Below are 22,408 nucleotides of genomic sequence, written 5' to 3' on the forward strand. Positions count from 1 at the left end.
ATAGCTTAATCCGAAACAAGAATCAGGATCACTTTGAATAAATCACATCTCACCAATGCTATTGTGCGGTACTAGTTACATATAACGTTTAGACTTATAACCGAAGTGTAGTAACGCACAGATCCATCATACAATACACCAACCTCTTATTATTGTCATTCACATCAATAATGTCTATGTCGGCAGTGTCAGTTCCAGCACCTTCACCTTCAAGAAAATCAAGTTCAGGTTTAATAAGATCACCAGCAGGTAATCAACTTTCTTCCGCTGCTGATGCTGGGCATTCAAAGATACCGGTATCAACCAGTAACCTGATTTCATCAAGTTCATCCAGACAACAGATGCAGGGTGATTATATGGCTAGGACCTCTAGTGGTGAGTATTGTTTTACCTATCGTGAACGATACTGTGCCTATGAAACACTTTTCGTTTCATGTTTCTTTGACTACTTACGTTTCATTTCTGTGTTTTTTAGCAATATCATCTAGTTCATCATCATCAATTCAATTACCTTATACAACAAGTAATAACAATCTATCATATTCACCTAATAATAATCATAATTCACCTCATCATCATCATCATCAAAATAATCATCGACAACATCCTGGAATAGGTAAAAGAAGATCAACAGATGCATCTTCAGGCGGTGGATTAGATTATTATTGGTCAAGTTTAGCTGGTGCAGGAGCATCATCATCTTCATCAAGTTTAGGTATATCATCTTCACCATCATCTTCAACAAGTCCACGATTGACTTATGATAATAACTTTCTCAATCAAAATCAAAATTCAAACTCAAACCAATTTGGAGTTTCACCATCAACTATAAATAGTTTTGAAAGAGATTCAAGAAATGTTGGTGATTTGAGAAATGAAGAATATTTAGGTATAGATTCAAATAATTTTTTAGGTTCAAGTTTCGAGCCCAGCTCTTTTGGAAGCTTCATCAATAATCAGAATTCCAGTACAGACAAGAATAGGAATATCAGAGAGGCTAAGAGTACTGGTAACCTAAGAAATTCATCAAATTACGAAAGAGATTCGGCATCATTTGGAAAACAAAGTATAGACGATCACAATCATAATATGACGGACGAAAAAACACCTAGACAACCTGATTATCCTAGTCCGACTGTAGAACAGCGTAATCCATTATCATTATCTACAACCAAAGCTTTAAATATATCTTATCCCACAAACAGTAATAACAATTTGGAAGCAATGACAAATAAGAAAGAAGGTTTGTCACCTGGTGGATGGTCAGAAAATTCAAATTATTCAAATAATGATGATATTTCTAGACCTGAAAGTGCTTCTTCATCGTTTTTAGCTGCACCTAGACCTTGGTCAAGTGTAAATAATGATTCAGGATCAGGATCAGGAGGTTCAGGTGATGAATCAAGTGAAAGTAATTACTCGCCTATAGGTTTGAAATTACCTGGTAAATTTGATTTTGAGAACGAGATGAACCAAATTGCCAAGAAAATTTCATCATCAACAGATATCCATGGTTCGAATCTTGATCAACCTCAACAAGTTCACAGCGATCCAAATGAATGGGATTCAAGATCAAGTATGCAATCTACAGCAACTTATAGACCAACTAAATTGGGTGTAAATAACAATAACGATGATGATGTGCAATATAGAACACCTTTGGCAACTATAAATCAACATGATAGACCCGATATTCAGCCGCCTAAATTGTCTTTGAACCAAAGTTTCAATTCTCAACCTCAATCTCGCAATTCTTCTCCTTCTGGTTCAGGAGGTATTTCAACGCCCAAAAGATCACCTAATTCTAGGGTAACGGGTGGTAGTGTTTCAAGTGGACATTATACGCCAACATCAGGAAGATTAGGTTTAGGTTTTGATATATCTCAATTCACAACTGCAACTGCAACTGCATCTGGATCATCATCTCCTGCTAGATCATTCTCATCCAATGGATACGATCACCAAAGTAATTCAGCTCACAATAGTGCTCCAGCAATTAAAAGTGATTTTACAGAATTAAATAATCAACAATATTTAGATCAATCACCAGAAGGAATTACGAAACCAAAACCAAACAAAAGAAGTACTTTACCTGCCACGACGTCAACTTCGAGTGGGGCAATTGTAGAAGCTATGTTGTCTTCCACTAAAGAAAATTTACTTTCACCGGATAAATATACAAATAGAAGTGGAGCAGTAACTCCAAGTAGTGATGGTAATGGTGAAAGAAGGGGTTCTATACCAAGTCCAAATAGAAGTCCGGAACCTCCTCCCAGAAGTGCATTGAGACAACTGTAAGTCACGCTTACTGCTTGTTGCAGCCTTCTCTTCCGTCAATTAGCAATAATGTGCACACTGACACAACGATGTATAGACCAAACGCTACCAATATCGAATCTCAATTATCTAACGCATCTTCACGTCGAACGTCTTCACCTCAGTCGATAACACAAAATCTTCCTACAATCACCCATACTCCAAATTCACCTTTACCTTCTCCAGATCGACCGGATCGACCTAGAATATCGATACAAAACGAGAACAAAGATGAGAATGATTTAATGACTTCTACCATGGTGAATCTAGACAAACCGCAACCTAAACGACCAGATAGATCACCTGATCGACAATATTCACCTGTTTTCCCTTCTTCAGCTACTATAAATGATCTGACAGATATGTTAGGTGGAGCAATTGATGCTATAGGATTGATCGATTCAAGAGAAACGCCACCACCGACCATTGGGGAACCATCCAAGAAGGAGAAACCGATAAATAAGTTGACACTAAGATTACAGCCTGCAGCTGAAGTCACGAATTCAGTCGATAGTGAAAGTGATAGAGGTCCAATGACACCTAATTCTTTACCACAAAGAGGTACTTCATTGCCTGGTACGAATACAAATATTTCTGCAATTCCTTTATCTACAACTAGTTCACAAAATCCAAGTCAAACTCACATAACAAATCAACATGTCAGAAGAACAACTCAACCTGAATTACGTTCAAAAGCATCGTCAATATTTTCATTTGGATCGAAAGAACAAATCCAATTACAATCCCCAACATTATCAATCACAGTTAGACCTTGGCCTTCAGCAATGCTATATAGTAATATAAAAAGTTTGAAACATTCCGGTGATAGAGCAAAAGGGTATGCCAAAGCTATAAATGAGCTGAGTAGAAGTGAATCGGGTTTGAAAGAGTGGTGTATTGCTAGTGGTGAGTATCCGGTTTTTCCTGTCTTCCTTTCTGCCTGCGTTTTATAATTTGATCTCTGACAACTTGTATTTGCGCACATAGCGTCTCAGATCAGTAGAGGAGGTCCGACGAAAGTATCGGCTTTGTCGTCATTGGGTGTAAGAGCGAACTCTGTCCCATCAGCGATACCACTGCCATATCAATTATCACCATATGATCAAACAGCACCACATCAAAGGAATGTATCTGCTGGATCTGAATTTCCAATGAGAGCAGATTCGTATACTGCACGAGAGATTTCACAAAGAATTATTGATCCTGAAGATCAACCAACTTCATTACCATCAAATTTACCTTATCCACAATTACAAACACAAATTCAACATCAAGGTTATTTAGGTTCAAATATACCTATCAACTCTAATGGTAGTGGAGGTGGATTGAAACCTTCACAATCGATGCAAAGTGTAGCAAGTTTCGCATCATCAACTAAAAAAGGTTTTTTCAGTGGTATAGGTAAAAAATCTAAAAAGGAATCTTTATCTTTAGGTCCACCTCAAATTCAACTTTCATCTAATAATAGCTCATCATCGTCAGTTAACAAGAAAGATGTTAGAGGTTTACCAATTTCTGGACCTAGATCATCAAGTCCACAAAAAGCATCTATTTCAGGCCAACCTCCAACAATATCTGGACCATTAGGTCCTAGAGGTCCTAGATCATCTACAAATGCTAATGGATCATTCACACCACCTCCTATGTCTACTACTAATATAAGTAGATCATCAATAGATTTAGCTTCGACAGGAGGTAGATCAAGTTTAGATACTGGTCTAAGTACAATGGCAACACCACCCAAGAATGGTCCATCATCGGGATTGAGAGGTAGTTTAGACGGTCATACCTTGTCGCAGAGCAATACTATACCTCCACCAAAAAGTTCACTGAGTAACAATGTTACTATAGGTACTCCCACAAAAGAAGAAGATATCAGACAAATGAGTGATATTTTACCTCATGTTGAGAAAAGTGTATTAAGGAAATATCTAGCTAGATATGGTGAAACTATGGCTGCTATAGGGTAAGTAATTTGTCGCCCTTGAGAGCATCTTACAATGATTACTAACTTTACTCTACTGTCGTGGGAAATAGGGCTTATTTAGAAGACGAGAAAGATGCCACTGTGTTAAGGTAGTTTGTATCGCACTTTATTCTGGTAGCTTGGATTATCCAGTTATTGTTTTCATTGCTATCTTTATATGCATTTGTAATGTGATCAAATAAAATGTGATGTTACTATACCGGTATGCCCATGGATCAAAGTCGGAGTTGTATGATTCTGATTAATGCGGTGTGTATGAAACTTTATTCCATCTGACCAACCCCTCTCACTTTCCGGTATTTTTAGTCATTAAGAGATATATGTATAATTACGTTCAAACTGAGTATATGCAATTTATCTTTTCTCTCTCCCATATGAGTAAGGATAAAATCAAATGGGAAACATAAGAATGAGTTTATGGGTTTACGCGTTTTGGTTTGGTTGTGATTTTTTCTAACTAACTAACTTTCAACTTTCCATAAAGATCTTGATTTTTTTGGTTTTCTAGAAATGTGAATTTCCATACCTTGATCTGAACCTTTAAAAGCTAAAACAACACTTTCTTCCATTTGTCCATGATTGTTATTGTTATTGTTATTACCTTGTAATTTAGATTGAGAAGATAAAAGTTTTTTCCTTTGTGCTATAATTTTTTTCGTAAATGAAAATCTTTCTTGCATTGATTTTATTGGTAATTCTTTTGATTCTAATAATAGCTTGAATAATTCGTAAGGTAATTGAGAGAATAAATTTATTATTTCTTGGTTCGTTGTTAAATCATTAGAATGTTTTGAAGGTATATCGTGTAATAAGTAATTCAAACTATCAATCCAAAAAAAAAAAAACACATTCAGGGTGTTTAGCAATTGTTTACCTTTTCCTCTATAATTCGTATGAAAATCGATAACAAAGCAGGAAAAGAACGATACTTACACATCATTCTTCAATCTACTCGTCCATTCACCATATCTGTTATTATTAGATTCCCAACCCTCATTGAATGATGTACTAGTACTATTCGTAGGGGATTTAGGTGTATCTGATAAAGATAAACTACCAAACATAGTTGATGAAGACGAAATTGACGATGTACCATTTCCATTACAATTTCCATCAATCGGTGTCGATATATCGCTTCTAAAGCCATTAGAAAGGAAATCACTTGATTGTGATAACCAGTTAATCGTTTCTACGACATTTGAAGATTCTAAAGATGATTTGATGATGTTGTATGAATGATGTAATAACTCAGGCATTCCACCGAATAGATATGCTGTAGCCAAGATTGATTTTGCGTTAGATGAGTTAATGAGATTGTGCGAAGGACCTAATTGATCGACGCAAAAATGTTGTTAGTCTGATCGAATAAATGACGGATATCTCTATTGCTGTATAATCGGGAAGGAATGTGGGAGCTCCCATCAGGGAAACAATTTCAAACATGGAAGAAGGAAAAAAAATTGTAAAGATTGTAAAAGAAGGCGTATAATTCGTTTACTCACTGTATAGATGTTGTAAAGCTATATGAACTGATTCTTGAGTGATAAACTCATCGACAAAGTTGAGATGTATCGTTGAACCTGGAACTACATTTCTCAACATATTTGCTAAATATGGACTTCTAGCTAAGATAACTGATAAAAAGCGAAAACAAGGATGTGATCAGTTATCATCATAATGTACTATATGACCGGCCCTACCTCATGATAAGGTATTCAATCATTGAACGATAGAACTTACCTCTATGAGCTTTTAGACCACTCTGGAAAAAAGTAATATGTACATCTGCCCAATCTTGATGTAGATATCCTACATTGAATATCCAATTTGTCAAGTTGATCGCATGTTCGTAGGATGCTGATTCAATGCTATAATGCCGTGCAAACATATCAACAGGACGTCAGATTGAGCAATGGATTCTTCGCTGGCTATCGGAAGATAAGGCAACAAAGAAGGAAAGTCGACTAAAGGCGCTCAGATTACTTACCCATTTGCAGCAACCTTGGAACTTTCACCTGCATTTCCAGTATTTTCATCAACAATTGGTGTGGACGACATGATTTAGGTGTTGCCTTGACCAGAGTAAGCTGCGATTGGAGGTGTGATAGATGAAAAAGATAATAACGATTGACTTTGAGGTGGAATAAAAGTGGAGGAAGAAAGGTTGCTTGAGTTAGCGAATGGGGAGGAGAATCCGGTCTTATGATTGCTTTCGAAGCCGCTGACACTCAACTCACTACCTGCTTTTCGAAATTACTCCGATGCTCTCGAATCCAAAGAGTGAGTGAAGGAGAACAAAGTAAAAAGTAAATTGCAAGAGGTAGAAAAGGAAGAAGAAAGAAAAGGAACATCACTCGAGATTTGGGAAAAACAACCTCCACCATCCTCATTCTAGGTATTTTTGATCTTTGACCGTAACAGTAAATATCGTTTGCAATTGTACCTTTGCATCTCATTTTATCATTCTATCAGCTTCATTACAAGCATTTGTATCCCACAGACCGGTAGCTACTCGCACGAAACTGATTACAATAGAAGCTAGGATCGAATAAGTGGATAAAATGAATCGTGGAGGTAGAAGACAATTCAGACCACATCATGGACATGGCGGTCATGGACACACTGGATATGGACAACAACAGCAACAACAACCTGTTCAAGTCATCTCACCCGCAGGCGATGATGAACCACTAACAATAACGATGTTAGGTGCAGGTCAAGAAGTGGGTAGATCATGTTGTGTAATTGAACATAGAGGTAAAAAGATAGTTTGTGACGCAGGTCTGCATCCTGCACATCCTGGTTTAGGTAGTTTACCTTTTATTGATGAAGTTGATTGGTCAACTGTTGATGCTATTTTGGTGACTCAGTGAGTAACGATTGTTTCTGACTGATGAGTTTTTTGTGACTTGCGAGGAATAAGCTGATCCTATGTCGAATAAATAATAGCTTTCATGTGGATCATGCGGCTGCTTTACCGTATATAATGGAGAAGGTGAGCGATAGTCTGAATGTTTATTGTAAAGCTCAGTATGGCTGATAGTAACTTATTTCTTCAGACCAATTTCAAAGATGGAAATGGAAAAGTATATATGACACATGCTACTAAAGCAATTTACGGATTAACAATGATGGATACTGTTAGGATAAAGTGAGTATTAACATTCGCAGGCTAAGGCTAAATTTTATAATTTACCCAAACAGCGATCAAAATCCAGATGTTTCAGGTAAATTATACGATGAATCAGATGTACAATCATCATGGCAATCAACAATTGCAGTAGATTATCATCAAGATATAATAATTTCTGGTGGATTAAGATTTACACCATATCATGCTGGACATGTTTTAGGTGCATCAATGTTTATGATTGAAATTGCTGGATTAAAGATATTATATACAGGTGATTATTCAAGAGAAGAAGATAGACATTTAGTTATTGCTGAGATTCCACCAATAAAACCTGATGTTTTAATTTGTGAATCTACTTTTGGTGTACATACTTTACCTGATAGAAAAGAAAAGGAAGAGCAGTTCACAAGTGAGCACAGAGTCGAACTAAAGCATAAAGCATGTAAGAATAATCTGACTTGATTCTTTTACCTTTACCTTGGTTTAGCCCTTGTATCAAATATCGTCAAACGTGGTGGAAAATGTTTAATGCCAATACCATCATTTGGAAATGGACAAGAATTAGCTTTATTATTAGATGAATATTGGAATGAACATGTTGAATTACAAAATATACCTGTATATTTTGCTTCAGGATTATTTCAACGTGGAATGAGAGTTTATAAAACTTATGTACATACAATGAATCAAAATATTAGATCAAGGTTTGCAAGAAGAGATAATCCTTTTGATTTTAAATTTGTTAAATGGTTAAAAGATCCAAAAAAATTGTTATTAAATGATCATCAAAAAAGTGGTCCTTGTGTTGTTATGGCTTCAGCACAATTTATGTCATTTGGTTTATCAAGAGAATTATTAGAAGAATGGTCAAGTGATTCAAAAAATGGTGTTATAGTGACTGGTTATTCTATTGAAGGTACTATGGCAAGGGTAAGTGATAGTTCCGTCAAGATGAAAGATATCCCGTTTTTCATATATTACTGATTACCGGTGAAATGATGCTGATTTGCTCTACCTCGTCAGACCCTGTTATCAGAACCAGATCATATAGAGTCGTTAAAAGGCGGCAACATACCTAGAAGGTTGACAGTGAAAGAAATATCTTTTGGTGCACATGTAGATTATGCACAAAATTCAAAATTCATACAAGAAATCGGAGCACAACATATCGTACTTGTTCATGGTGAAGCTTCACAGATGGGTAGACTGAGAGCAGCTTTGAGAGATACGTACGCTACCAGAGGTCAAGAAATCAATATACATACACCTAGAAATTGTGAACCTTTGGTATTAACATTTAGACAGGAAAGAGTTGTTAAAGTGAGTCCAACTTTTCATTATCTTGTTGTATTTGATTGAGAGCTGATAACTGCGTTTATTTTTGCTAGGCAATCGGATCATTAGCTGCAGATCGACCTGTACATGGTAGTCCATTAAAAGGATTACTGGTATCGAAAGATTTCTCTTACACTTTACTGGACCCAAAAGATCTAAAAGATTTTACTGGTTTATCGACAAGTACGTTAATACAGAAACAGTCTATACCGATAGGTGTAGATTGGAGTGTGATAAGATGGCATCTAGAAGGGATGTATGGGGAAGTTGAAGATGGTGTAGATGAGGAAGGGAGAGCTATTCTCATTGTACGTATGGTTATCTTTTATATCAGAATAAATACGACTGTTTCCTCTACTAATCAGTATTCACCTCGATAGATCATGAACGCAATCAAGGTTGTACAGATATCGGAGATAGTTGTTGAGATACAGTGGTCTTCAAATTCAAGTAATGACATGATAGCAGATTCCGCTTTAGCAGTACTGCTAGGTATAGATGGTAGTCCAGCTACAGTCAAACGTCAGTCTATCGTCCCTATGTACCCCTCAGAATGACCTGAACAGATGCTGACAAGGTTTTAATTTGTTCCTACTGTAGTCACATCAATACCCCATCAACACGCCCATCACGATCATCGCCATTCCCATTCCCATTCGGAAGAATTGACTAATGGTAATTCGATCAATGGTAATATCAGTGGAAATGAAGAATTTGACAAGATAAAAATGTTCTTGGAAGCTCATTTCGGTCAAGTTTCTGGGCCAAATATCAGTGTACAAGAAGGAGATGAAGATGAATTAATGGTTATGACTGTTACGATAGATGATATTGTTGCTAAACTTGATTTAATTTCGATGGTAAGTGATTTCAACTAATCTTGTAATCTGAGTCGAATTTAAACCTAACATTGTGTATTTATATAGCGTGTGGAATCAGATTCACCAGACTTGAAAAGAAGAGTTGAAACTGTTTTGGAAATGGCTTTGACAACTTTAAAACCTTTATCAAGATCATTCATTGGTTCAGGTGTAGATATGAGTTTAGAAAATGTCGCAGTGGCAGCATAATTTTGCAGTGAATAGTAGAAGAAGTGTGTGCTCATATGAGAATTTTTCGGAAGTTTGAGAGGGTACAATTAAGAGATCAAGTATAAATGTCAATAATAAATGAAATATATAGCATAGATTTTTGTTGTAGTTACCGTACTATGCAGAGCCAAATACATAGATATAAAAAAAAGATTGGAAGAGCATTCTTCAATCGGAGAATACAAGAAACAAACTGTCATTGTTCACGACTGCATATCCCAGTTTTGCTATGAACCGCCCATCTGGCACTCTTGCAGACCAGTCAATTCAGAGAGCAGAATTGAGGATACAGCTCAAAAAATGTCTCTGGTCTGATTTATAGATTATTTACAGTACATGGTTAGTGATTTTAAGTTCGAGACCGTATTATGTAATCCAAAAACGAGAGGCGGAGATCAATTCATCTCCTTTCACCAGTGGTGGTCGAAGTTGTATAAACAGATTTGACTTTGAAAAAGTTGCAAGTCTGTATGTGTGAGTCAAATAGCTAACCATAAGAATTATTTTTATTTCTCAAGAACATCATAAATAATTCAATTATCCTTACACAACTAGATTAAACGAAACAATAACCTGAACAAAAAATGGATCGACAATTGAAATCACCTCTTTTGATAGAAACAATAGGAGAATCAACAAAATTGAAACCTGAAATTACTTATCAACATTTATTAAATTTTTTATCTTCATCATCATCATTCGGTAGTAATAACAATGAGACATCAGTAACAAAAATACAATTAGAAAGATTGACTGATGCATTAGGTGTTTCAATTGGTAAAATAAATTATGAAGAAGAAGAAAAAAGAGAAATTAGAAGAAAAGAATTAAGATTAGAAAGAAAATTAGAAAGAAGAAGATTAAGAGCTGAACAACAAGCTCAAGTTGAATCTTTGAAAAATCAAGAAAATTTATCAAATTTAGTAGAAGGTCTAGTTGATGACGTAAATGACAATCAAGACGATGCAGAAATGGAAAATGGTGCCACTCAATTCGATGATGATAAAGAAGAAAAATTAAATGATAGAGGTGATGTAGAATATGGTGATGTTGTTAATGAAGATGATGATGAACCTGATAACGATGATGCGGGAGAAGATCAAGATGAGAAGATGGAGTCTGATTAAACTAATCTATACATATATCAACACATTCGACATAATCAAAGAGGTGAGTGAAATACATATTAACAAGTGGTACACAATAATTCAACTAATATGATACAACCCTAAATTTGTACAGAATACAACAAAGAGTTCCTTTTCAAATCAATAATTACCCAGCATAATTAGATACCCCTTACATGTAGAATGCAGCAATATTACAACAATCATTATACCTCCTGCAAATTACCTAATATCACCAAGACAAGGACCTCTTCCTTCTTTCTTCATATCTAGTATCTTGAAGAATCCACATCCTTTCATGTCACCAGTTTGCGATGGACTTTGACATTGCCAAAAATACATCATATCGTCTTCTATGATGTTATCATCCTGGGTTGTTTCCTTATTTTTAGCGGAAGATGATTTGGTGGGAGAAATGGGTAATATTCTTGATCTTGCTTTGGCTTTTTGATCTGCTCGTAAAAGTCTGCAAATGTAAAGAATGAGAGTTATCTGGGCGACCACAAGAGACGGCTATATGGTTATGAGAAACAAAGCAGTGATGCAATACGTACGTTGGAATACCACATTTACATAGCGGAGTTCCTTCGCGAGGGCCAAACGGGCCGATAGATGGATCTGGATGGAAATCTTTGTTCATTGTGCATCAGCTTTCTGATATTTCAATGAGAGGCTATGCTTAAGCATTTGACTGACCATCACGATAGAATCTATTGATAAGAAGAGAACAATTCCGTTAGCATTGTCCCTACCAGGAAGACCATTTGACATACCTAAATGTAATATTGATCCTGGACGTATAAGCTTTCTGGTTGTACAAAGGAATCGGATTTTCATCTAGATCAAAAGTCGGTCGAAATAAATCTAAAGCCTTTTGCGGAGGTACACTGATCAAACGAAAAATCAGCAATGATATTCTTCCTATTCCGACGTGTGATCTACTCACGTATGCTTGTATCTCTCTTGACAACCGGCATTCATCAGACATAAACTATTGTGCCCTAAATTCAACTCATACGTTCTTATAGGTTTAGTGTTGGTAGCGTAGTTGGGATCAACAGTGTTGGTTTGACGAAGTCTGAATGCTCGAGGTGTACCGAGGGAGAGGGATGCTATTGTAGTGTAAGGCCCAAGATCTGAAGCGAGGGTGGTCAGTACAAGATCCTCAATAGTGATTCTGAATTGAATCCAGCTTTAGGAGATCAGCCTTACATGTTAGTTGATCTGCATGCCACCCTACCCTACGATGAAGTATTTGATCAGCTGATAGAAACTTTGAAAGATAACATGCTAGCTTACGAGCTTTTCGCACCGTCATATCTATTCGTTCCACAACAATTGGCTTTCCATTCGCCTGCCCATTCCAAGGGATACCTTTTTCTCTTATTCAAAGATTCGTTGACGGCTTTTTCCACTAAATCAGCTGCTTTACGCAAAAGAGGGGGATAATCCTAACATGGATATACGTATTAGCTCCTTTTCACAGAACCGAACGAAAAATAAGGACAATGGTTAGACAGACTTACAGCAATATCAATCATACTTGTTCCTGAATACCAATATTTTATACCTTTTTTCCATGCTTTTGATTCAGGATGTTTATACATTTGAACTGTGTGTGGTGATTTGACTGCTTTACCAGCTAGATAAAATTCATTATTGTACCAACTTTTTTCAGATTCTTCCAATAATTCTAGATATAATGCTGAAGCTAATGAAGGTGGTAGAGGTGATTCTAATAATGTTATCGGCAACGAATTTGAATCTATCAGTGCTTGTGATGTTAATAATAATGCTGGTTGTGGACCAGCTTTAGTCTGTATTGTATTTGATGTGGAACGTCCTCGTAGAATTGATAACAGATTTACATTATTTGATGTTTTGCTTGGTTCTCCCTTGAATGATCCGAGATTCTCTTCCAGTTTGACCTCGGCATCCATTTCGCAAATTTTGGAATCGTCCTGTTCATTCACAGCGATTATTTCCTTTTTCACTATTTTTGAATCTTTTGATTTCTTGAACCAGCTCTGTAGATCGTTACCAGCTTGTCTCTTTCCAATTTTCTTTGGCGTGGGCATAAGTAATTCTTCGGCGGCTTTACTGACATTGCCATTGTTATCATTTAAAGATTCCAAAAGTTTCTCAAAAGGAATTGTGATCGGTTCCAGTAAAGAAGCCAATAATGCTAATTTCGTATCTGTATCTTCATCATCTTGATTTGTCATATTTGACAATCTTGTTTCATCGCTCTGCTATACTTGTAAAAACGGGGATAAAGTACAAGTTATGAAGAACAGTGGAAGTAGAGGGAAGAAAGTGATAAATTGTAGAAAAGTAATGTTTAATGATATGGTGGATTACGGTTAAATCTGCCCCATATATACCGGTTGACTGGACTACTGTAGACTGCCCAGTAGCATATGACGATAGACGCGGATAACTGATAGCAGGACGTGTTTCAACATTATTATGTCGTTTTCATTTTGAACACAATCAGCATATATAGAATTGAGATATACCTCAACTTCAAAAGCAGCAGACGGGCAGCTCACTTCAACATTAGCACTTGCCTATCGAGACCAACTACAGTAGTTCATAAAGAAGATATCTATTCTGGAATACCGACCCTTCCTGATCCCCTCCCTTCTCAACCCGCATCCACCCTCGCCCTCGACCATGACCATATACTCATTATACATATTTGACCGGTAAGTCAATACAATAAAGTCTAGGACAGGTACATCATACTGATTATTTTTTATTTTACATAGTCATTGTGATTGTGTATATTATCAAGATTGGCATCGAACTTCACCTATAAGATCACCTCCAATAACGAATTTTAAACCTGGTGTTCATCGATTACAACCACCACTCTCATTGAATCAGCTTAATGACAATCAGAATATACATGTCAGGGAATCAATATTCTCAGAAAATAATAACGTTATAAATCGTACTTCTCTAGTATCAAATGGTACTTCGATAGATCAAAATCAAAATACCAAACAAAATAAATTATCATTACCTAAGGGATTACCATTTGATGAAGAATCCAAATTGGTATATGGTGTTATTTTGAGTCTGAGGAATATGGTCAAGAAGTTGTCGGGAAGGTGAGTTGAGTCAACCCTTCTACACAATACTTCGAAAATCACTTGATATGTAACGATATCTCTCAAGTGCCGTATGAGCTGAATTCACTTTATCAAAAACCCTTTTAGAGAAGAAGCATTCACATCGTATTCAACATCATCATATAAATTACATTTATTTGAAACTCCAACAAATTATAGATTCGTTCTTTTATCTGATCCATCTTCAGATTCTTTACGTTTCGTATTAAGACAATTATACGTTGGTCCATTCTTGGAGTTTGTTATTAGAAACCCGTTAATCAATGTGGATAGCAGGACGGAAGGCATTGATAATGATCAAGTAAGTCAGATATTCCGCGGCTTTTCTGCAGGAAATATTATTTTAAGTACTGATACATCACTCATTCGACTCATTAGTTCAGAGCAGCTGTAGATAGGCATGTGAAAGGGTTATCAATGTTCAGTTGATCCTTTTTACTTTCTCTTGAGTTACAAATCATAGATTATTGTGTAACGATGCATAATGAACAACTAGACGACTATTTATGCTTTATCTATTATAGATAGTGATTGCAAAAAGGATGAAATGTATAATTGTATAATTGTATATAATGAGTATGACATGTGCATAATGGGATTTCCCATTCAAGATATAAGAGGTACTATATCAAGCCAACCATCCACTATTCCCTTTCCTTTTGTAAACATTGAGGTATTTTACTTATACACCTTCTGCAGCTTTACCTCTAGCTTTCTTCACACTACCCGTTAATGGTAATTGATCTTCTTCTTTTATACCTTCCATAGCATTTCCAGCAGCAGTGACAGTAGCATCATCAGCAACGAATTTATTTCTTAAAGTGGTTAATAAAGATTTTCTAGTTTCTTTAGCTGTTTTATCATCTTGACCTGAATTATCTTGTCCATCTAAAGTTATTTCTTCTCCTCCTACTGCATCATCTAACTGGAGTTTCGTCATTCCTATAGCTAACATGTCTTCCTGTAAATCGAGGGAATTTATGATCATTAGCTTCGCTACTCGATAGCTAGATGATATTGGTATAACAACTTACATCGATAGATCCCTTCGTAATTAACTTGATCACCTCTACTTCTTTCTCTTGACCGATTCGATAAGCTCTATCAGCAGCTTGACGGTCATTATGAGGGTTGAAATCCTGATCGTATATTACAACAACAGAAGCAGCGGTCAAGTTGATACTAATAATCACATCTACAAGTCAGCGTGTGATCCCTCGACCCAATGGTGGAATCTGACTCACCCTACACCACCAGCTTTTGTCGACAAAAGGAAAACAGTGATTTCAGGATCGTCGTTAAACTCATCGACTAAACCTTGTCTTTCATCTGTTTTCGTTTGACCATCCAATCGAGTGAATTTTACTCCTAAATGGTCGAGAGCTTTTTCAAGGATATCTAAGATCATAACGAACTGAATGATCCACGATGTCAGCTAATCGATCTTATTAGATAGCGAAAGAAGAAATATATGACTTACTTGAGAGAAAAGCAACATCCTCTTTCCCTCTTTCTTACATTTCTCTATTATTTTCTGTAAGGCAGCGATTTTACCTCCTTCAAGGAAGAGCTCAGGATCTAAGGCGTACTTTCTTAATTCCTGATGGGGATTAAATATCAATTTCGTTCTGACAGACGAATAAATAGCTGACTTACATCTTCTACGGACGACGAGCAGAAATTGGAAATCTCGTAATCACTCATGAACTAGAAGTGACATTAGCATTTGTGATGAAGCGCATATGTAAGGTTAACTCACCTCGAGATCTTCAATAACATAATCCAACCTAGAGTCACAGTAAGATGGAGTATTCAGACACTCTTTCGCTAATTTCTTTACCTTGGCATCTGTGTAGAGTCTTCTAAATAACAAAGGATGACTGGCAGCTTTTCTCAAATCCATCAAGATATTCGAACTACTTGCTGCAGGTGTAATTTGACCACCTTTTTTGGATTTAGCTTTTGTCGTCTTTTTAGCATTAGATTTTTGTTCTGTTTCTTCAACGTTCGCAGCTTCAGTTTCTAAAGCATCATCGGATAATTCTTGTAAGACTTTTCGAGATCTATTCATTGTTTCGTGATATAGTTTAGATTGAACTTTTGTCATTTCACAATGTTCAACCGTTTCGATTTTAGGAGGTAAATTCAATACTAAAGCTTTTCGCCTTCGTAATACAAATGGAGTCAACATTGTCCTTGCTCTTGATGTACGTTGATTTGATAGCAGATTTGCTGATCCTTGAGATTTGAAAATCGCTCGCAAGTAAGGTTCAGCATCGGCAAATGTGTCTTTATGTATGAACATCAAGAGGGACTGAAGTCGAACAGTCAGTTTCTGAATGGTGGATTATACATCTGAGCTACTACTCACCACAAGCTCCTGCAAGTTATTCTGTAACGGTGTACCAGTCAACAGCAGTCTCCATTTTGGCTTGATTGACAGTAAATCGCTATAAGCTTTGGTTGTGCAACTCTTAAGTTTGTGACCTTCATCGTAAACACATGTCTGTTTGGACTCATATAAGCGATACTATCCCTGATTAGCTGAATCGTTAATCACTTACTTCGAATTCAATCTTTTTTCTAAAGAAACCTAAATCATCCGCAGAAGCAACCTGAGTATACGAAGCAAGCACAACTTCTAATTTCCCTGATCTAAATCGCCTCTTCAGATCGTCACGAAGACCAGCACGTTCCGACTGAGAACCGTAGTACGTCTGGACATCTACTGAAGGAGCGAATTTTTCGAACTCCCTTGTCCAATTTTCCAACGTTGAAGCACTGATACATGAAAACATCAGCTTGGCCAGCAAGTAACATAGACTGCTATGTAAACTTACGGTACAAAGATCATATGCGGGCCCTTTTTACCTTTCTCTTTCAAGTGAGCAATAAAAGAAATGACTTGAATTGTCTTTCCAAGACCTGTCAATTGTAAGTTAGCATATGTCCTTGCCAAGTCTATTCTGAGACTAATTACCCATTTCATCTGCCAGTATACAACCTATCCTCTTCGAATATAGCAAGTTCAACCAATTCACACCTAATAACTGATAATCTTTCAAAATAGTACCTTCGCTGAGGGATGAAGGTTGACTCTGTATATAACTTGATAATATCTTTCGTTTCTTCATATCCGTTTCTTTCCTCAACAATTCAGAAACTTTAGCTACATCCACTTTAACATCATTTAAACCGTCTGAACGTGGTGTACCGACAACGCTATCCTGAGCTTTTGATGCTCCTCGCCAAACTGCTAATGTATTGCCTACATCGTTGGCTATAGCTTCACATCTGTTCAAACAAGCATCAATCTGAACGAAACCTTCCATGATTTCTGTATACTGCTCAAATAACTTGAAAGATACGCCTCGAGCCTTTGTAAGCTTGTGTCTAGCTTCATCCACGTCCTCGTATGGCCGTAATTTGATAATTATGGCTGCTTGCTCTGCACTACAAGCTGAATATAATAACAAAAGTCAGATGGAAACCCTCGCATAACACATTCTTTATTGACATAAAACTTACCAATTGTACCTGTTAACATATCCGCATCAACCTCGTTGAATGCTTTTAGAGCTTCACCTTCAGCGTCAACTTCTTGATCACCTTTTCTTCTTTTTCTTTTCCTACCTTCATCACCTGACCAACTACCTTCACTATCATGATCAGACATTTCACCTTCTTCTTCACCACCTGAACTACTTTCATCCGGATCTCTCCTTTTACCATTTGTTGTTCTATTAGCGTATATAGTTGAATTTGCATTCTTCTTTGGTTTTGGTGGAGATTTGATTCTTGTTGGTACTGATGAAGTGGAAGTTTGTTGTGATGTTCTAGATACTATTGTAGGTCTTGATTGACCTTGTCCAGCAGGTTTAACTTTATTAGGTAAGAAAGCTTCAAATCTAGGTGCTGCTGCTGTAGGGGAAGTCAAATTGGGTGTTGAGGAGGATGAATTGTAGTTGGATCGAGTTTCATTGATAGATTGAATTTGATTTATAGCTCTATCGTGATTCTCTGGGTATTTCCTTAAAAGAGTTAATACAATACTCTTTGATACATTTCTAAATTGATTAGCCAATCTATTTGCCATATTCTGAATCTCGATTTCTTCATTTTGATGTTGATTGTGCGCTGCTAAAACTAAGCTTGGTTGACGTGATGTCGAACTTGCAGATATTGGTGATGACAATACTCCACTTCCATGTCCGTTTGTTGATCTGATGGGTGATTCAGGTTCATCAGGATCTCTATATTTTGATTTCAATCTACTCAGAGGCTGAGGTGATGAAGGAGACGTCAAATCCACCAAAGTACTGTTGCTAGTTCGAGATGTTGAAGCATCGTATGAAAATGCTGATCCTGATCCCGATCCTACTGCGGCTGATGATCTCGATTCAGGTGCATGTCTACTATGTAAAGCTTTTAAAACGTCTTGTGGACTTCCAGTCAAAGTAGTTTGTGAATCGTTTTGATTCTTACGACCTATACCTGAAGAAGGTATAATCCCTGAAGAAGCAGAACTTGATCCATAGTTTAGCTTCTGAGCTATATTATTGGTATTATTGCTACTTCCACTGAAGTATTTGGAATGACTTATCGGTGTAGGTGCAGGTGAAGATGATGGAGGAACGAGTACATGTGATTCAGGTGAATCTTCTACTGTAATAGGTTTTTTTGATTTTTTGTCCCGAAGAGCTGCTAGTGCTTCCTAATTAGTGAAAACCAGTCAAACAATGTTAATTTATCATTCCAGCACAGTATACCTAGTGCTTGGAACTAATAAGACTTTCCAGCAATCAATCACACTCACACGACGTTTTCTTTCCGCTTCAGCTGAAGACATTACGAACAGTAGTTGTATACTAAGAGTGGAGCTAAGTTTTCGATATTTCTACAGATCTGCTACTTTTCCTTTTTCTTGTTCCTGTGCACAGTTGTAGGGGATGGTGGCAGTTTTGAATAGCGGCCTATTGGTAATCATGAACTTGACAGATATCCTCTTAGAGATGTTGAAAGGCAAACAAATATCGAAAAAGGACCGGATCTCAAAAGCAAATTAACAATATTTGACTGGAACGTAAAAAGGTAATCTCATTTTTTGTATACTGGACGCGTACTAACTACGATCGAGTGTTATGTTTGTATTTATACTAATAAGTTATATACTATATTTGATCCCGTTACATCGCATCGAAAAGTGCAGACAATATCAATAGCATTATCATATAAACATTTCATTACAATAAGGAAGAACCCATTTAAGTCTATTTGATAAATAGAAAAATCCAATACTAAACCAGCATACTTGTATATGGGAAATGGAAAACAATATACCTCAATTTTCTTTTTTGTCCACTGTTCTTCTTCCTTCTATACAGCAGCAACAATAGCTTCGGCTGAATTGAGTGCTCCGACCATCTTGATACATTCTCTTCTTCTTGCTACTACATCAGGTGATTCTTTAAGTAATTCTTCGAGTACATCAGGTTTGTATAAGTTTTCTAAGAGTTCTCTTTGTAAGTTCTCCTTTGCAAAGTTTACCAAGTTGAACGTGATTGCTTTAGGTACCATATCAATCATTTCACGTTTAACTACAGAATAATATGATTGAATAAGAAGTTCTGCGAAAGGCAAAAATGATGATGGTTAGTTTGTGATTACTGGCGGTATTCACTCGCACCAGTACACTCACTGATAACGTCAGTTTCCATAGCTTCACGTTCACTAAGAGATTGCATGGGTTTGATGACTGGAGGTGGAGCTTCCATAGCAACGGTTCTCTTTTTAGGTTGTTTGTCTTTTGCGAAGAAACTATTGAAGAAGCTAGGTTCATCCTTTTTGAAGTCGGCATCTAAATCTTTTCCATTGTTCAAGGCATTTGCAGGTATCTTCTTTGGATCGACAGGCTTTTCAGGAGCTTTGTTTGCGTTCATTCGATCATTGACTAAAGCCATGGCTTTGTGTCCACCAATGAAGTCTGGGTGAGTGGTGTTAACATAACAAGCTTGCATTGCTACCATATCCGACACGAGTTTGTTCGTAGGTTGCATACATGATTTGAAGAAGCTGATAACGACGAGGTTGAATCGGTCTTTCAATTCTGGATATCGTTTGAATGTTTGCTATATTCGCTGTCAGCATACACTAAATCGCCAACTACGAGAGATTGAGACTTACAGTCTTCGATAGCAAGTGTCCCAATATTCGGATAAGCTCATCATATACCAATGCACAACATCTAAGTGAAGGTTCCTCTAATCGTCTAATTTGTTGTTTGACTATGACTTCGAAGGCGGTTGTTCCAACAAACAAGGAAGGTGTACTACCGGAAGAATTATACAGAATGGTCCGAATATCACCGTCTTTCACTTGATCAAATGGATCAATAGATTTGACACCATTGTTGTATAATTCGTGGAAAACAAAACTGATACGGGCACCGCCTGATAATTCATTGAGTGACAGGTCGTTGGTATTACCATCGATGGCTGATCGGAATTCCGAGCAGAATTCAGTAATAGTGGAAAGTACTAAACTACCAGGATTGGTTTCTCCCATTGGCCCACCAAGGGCTGTAAGTTCAGCTTGGTATTTAGCAAGTTGCTGACTGATACGAGCTTTGATGTCTGGTAATGTGTTTCGGATGTGGTGCATTAAAATCTATATAAAAGGATATCATTTAGCTTATACGGAAACATCAGTTGGATTCGACAAGAACGCTCACGATATTAAGTTTTCTAGCAAGCCAAGGTGTACCACAATATTGCGCTTTCCCAGCATAACTTGAATGATTTTCGAAGAATTTCCTCTCGTTATCTAAAGCTGAGGAGATAGATTTGGATTGATCTATATCTCTTTGACCTCTATTGACGACTGGTACGTAACCTAATCTTAATGGAATTACTCTTCCTGCTAAAATATCGACGACATCTGTACCTTGATCCATTAAATCAACTTTTGTTAAAACACCAATGGTTCTTGTACCTTCAGGGTCAACTTCTCTAGCTAATTTCAATCCATCTGAATTTGCTAAATCTGTATTGGCTGCTGTTACAGCTAAAATAATTGCGTTTGGTTTTGAGATGAATCTCATCAACATATCTCTAATTTGTTTTTCAATATCACGTGGTTGATCTCCAACTGGCACTTTTGTTAAACCAGGTAAATCGACAAGTGTGAGTGTAAGTACATTTGGTGAGAAGATTCTAAGATTGATAGGGTTTGGTGAGATACCTGGATAGTATGAATTATCAGTTTATGATCAGATGCTGCAATCCAAATGCTATCTATTATGTCATGGCGAAGTTTGGTGACTCACCTGCATTCTTTCCTGTCATCTTTTCAGTGTCTTTCACAATCTCGTCTCTAATTTTGTGGAAATCATGGAACTTTTGACCAGGTAAATGAAGGAATTCTCCCCATTCATCAGGGTTGTTTTCGTTGAGCTGCACTTTTGCCATAGCATCTTCGGCTTTCTCTCCATCTGGTTTGTCTCCATTTGCTTGAGCAGGTTTTGATGTTGCAGGTCGGTTAATCAATTGTAGCACCTACAGGGATATACGAGCGTTAGCAAATTCATAGCAAGGAGTATGGAATTAATGGGTCTACACACCAATGGTCGTCTGGTTACGATACCAGTACCTCGAGGTAAGAAATCTCTTCCCACAATGTTCTGAATGGATGTCAGCAGAAGGTCGAGTTACGATCACGCGATTGACTCACTTCGAGCACAGATGATTTACCACTACTTTGCGAACCAATAACTGTGATTTGCGGCAAATCCTATCACGATGTATCAGTCTCTTGCTCCAGTTGATCAGATAAGTAGAAGACTTACTATGTTGTTGGATACACCGATCGAAGCGAAAACATCTTGCAGCTATAATCATTGTCAGACAAGAGCGTTCCCCATGATATATAGGTAGATCCATAACATACCTTGTTGACAAGCGAGATAAGCTGTTGATCCATATTTATAATACGTCTGTTGGGTAGCTGGAAATTTCTAGTGTTCTGCGATTTGGATTAAGAATAGAGGGTATATAGATCTGATATCAAGCTTGATTTGGTATGTTGCACTAAAAACGATACTTAAATGTGTAATGACAAGGAGGAAAGATGAATTGAGGATAGGATTGATGAATACACGTCTCGCCTATGACACGCACTTGTTCGGTGGCGGCACCTAACAAAGGGGATTTTGTACGTAATAAGTGAGATCACCAAGCAAGGCGGTGTGATTCCGTCGTTCTATTCTCCTGCTTCGATGGCGCTTT

General features: G+C 37.0%; 8 protein-coding genes across 8 annotated transcripts; 4 read left to right on the forward strand and 4 right to left on the reverse strand.

Annotated features, from left to right (window-relative positions):
* Positions 1–170: 170 nt before the first annotated feature.
* On the forward strand, positions 171–4,396 carry L201_002619 (uncharacterized protein; the record flags this gene model as incomplete). The annotated part of the gene is made up of 5 exons (XM_066218393.1): positions 171–375; positions 476–2,294; positions 2,375–3,222; positions 3,304–4,282; positions 4,354–4,396. 5 exons carry the CDS (start codon positions 171–173, stop codon positions 4,394–4,396), a joined length of 3,894 nt encoding a protein of 1,297 aa, XP_066074490.1.
* Positions 4,397–4,764: 368 nt separating this feature from the next.
* On the reverse strand, positions 4,765–6,361 carry L201_002620 (uncharacterized protein; the record flags this gene model as incomplete). Its single annotated transcript, XM_066218394.1, has 5 exons — positions 4,765–5,125; positions 5,237–5,630; positions 5,806–5,937; positions 6,044–6,171; positions 6,291–6,361. The coding sequence occupies 5 exons, from the start codon at positions 6,359–6,361 to the stop codon at positions 4,765–4,767; spliced, it is 1,086 nt and encodes a 361-aa protein (XP_066074491.1).
* A 503-nt stretch (positions 6,362–6,864) lies between these two features.
* Positions 6,865–9,841, forward strand: L201_002621 (endoribonuclease YSH1; the record flags this gene model as incomplete). Its single annotated transcript, XM_066218395.1, has 10 exons — positions 6,865–7,172; positions 7,253–7,298; positions 7,363–7,454; positions 7,508–7,845; positions 7,924–8,366; positions 8,460–8,756; positions 8,825–9,079; positions 9,152–9,293; positions 9,372–9,631; positions 9,698–9,841. 10 exons carry the CDS (start codon positions 6,865–6,867, stop codon positions 9,839–9,841), a joined length of 2,325 nt encoding a protein of 774 aa, XP_066074492.1.
* Positions 9,842–10,446: 605 nt separating this feature from the next.
* On the forward strand, positions 10,447–10,989 carry L201_002622 (uncharacterized protein; the record flags this gene model as incomplete). Its single annotated transcript, XM_066218396.1, has 1 exon — positions 10,447–10,989. One exon carries the CDS (start codon positions 10,447–10,449, stop codon positions 10,987–10,989), a length of 543 nt encoding a protein of 180 aa, XP_066074493.1.
* Positions 10,990–11,211: 222 nt separating this feature from the next.
* L201_002623 (uncharacterized protein) lies at positions 11,212–13,214 on the reverse strand (the record flags this gene model as incomplete). Its single annotated transcript, XM_066218397.1, has 8 exons — positions 11,212–11,455; positions 11,544–11,619; positions 11,686–11,699; positions 11,763–11,876; positions 11,936–12,125; positions 12,202–12,230; positions 12,289–12,440; positions 12,516–13,214. 8 exons carry the CDS (start codon positions 13,212–13,214, stop codon positions 11,212–11,214), a joined length of 1,518 nt encoding a protein of 505 aa, XP_066074494.1.
* A 451-nt stretch (positions 13,215–13,665) lies between these two features.
* On the forward strand, positions 13,666–14,555 carry L201_002624 (uncharacterized protein; the record flags this gene model as incomplete). The annotated part of the gene is made up of 4 exons (XM_066218398.1): positions 13,666–13,697; positions 13,761–14,105; positions 14,214–14,427; positions 14,505–14,555. The coding sequence occupies 4 exons, from the start codon at positions 13,666–13,668 to the stop codon at positions 14,553–14,555; spliced, it is 642 nt and encodes a 213-aa protein (XP_066074495.1).
* Positions 14,556–14,808: 253 nt separating this feature from the next.
* Positions 14,809–18,975, reverse strand: L201_002625 (uncharacterized protein; the record flags this gene model as incomplete). Its single annotated transcript, XM_066218399.1, has 12 exons — positions 14,809–15,087; positions 15,161–15,308; positions 15,371–15,540; positions 15,607–15,726; positions 15,783–15,833; positions 15,886–16,440; positions 16,498–16,632; positions 16,691–16,907; positions 16,967–17,051; positions 17,107–17,586; positions 17,655–18,840; positions 18,943–18,975. The coding sequence occupies 12 exons, from the start codon at positions 18,973–18,975 to the stop codon at positions 14,809–14,811; spliced, it is 3,459 nt and encodes a 1,152-aa protein (XP_066074496.1).
* A 527-nt stretch (positions 18,976–19,502) lies between these two features.
* On the reverse strand, positions 19,503–22,103 carry L201_002626 (uncharacterized protein; the record flags this gene model as incomplete). Its single annotated transcript, XM_066218400.1, has 9 exons — positions 19,503–19,753; positions 19,825–20,254; positions 20,310–20,792; positions 20,857–21,365; positions 21,451–21,679; positions 21,745–21,804; positions 21,855–21,914; positions 21,970–22,011; positions 22,071–22,103. 9 exons carry the CDS (start codon positions 22,101–22,103, stop codon positions 19,503–19,505), a joined length of 2,097 nt encoding a protein of 698 aa, XP_066074497.1.
* Positions 22,104–22,408: the final 305 nt, after the last annotated feature.

The sequence above is a fragment of the Kwoniella dendrophila genome, chromosome 3, assembly GCF_036810415.1.
Source record: "Kwoniella dendrophila CBS 6074 chromosome 3, complete sequence".
Classification (NCBI taxonomy): Eukaryota; Fungi; Basidiomycota; class Tremellomycetes; order Tremellales; family Cryptococcaceae; genus Kwoniella; species Kwoniella dendrophila.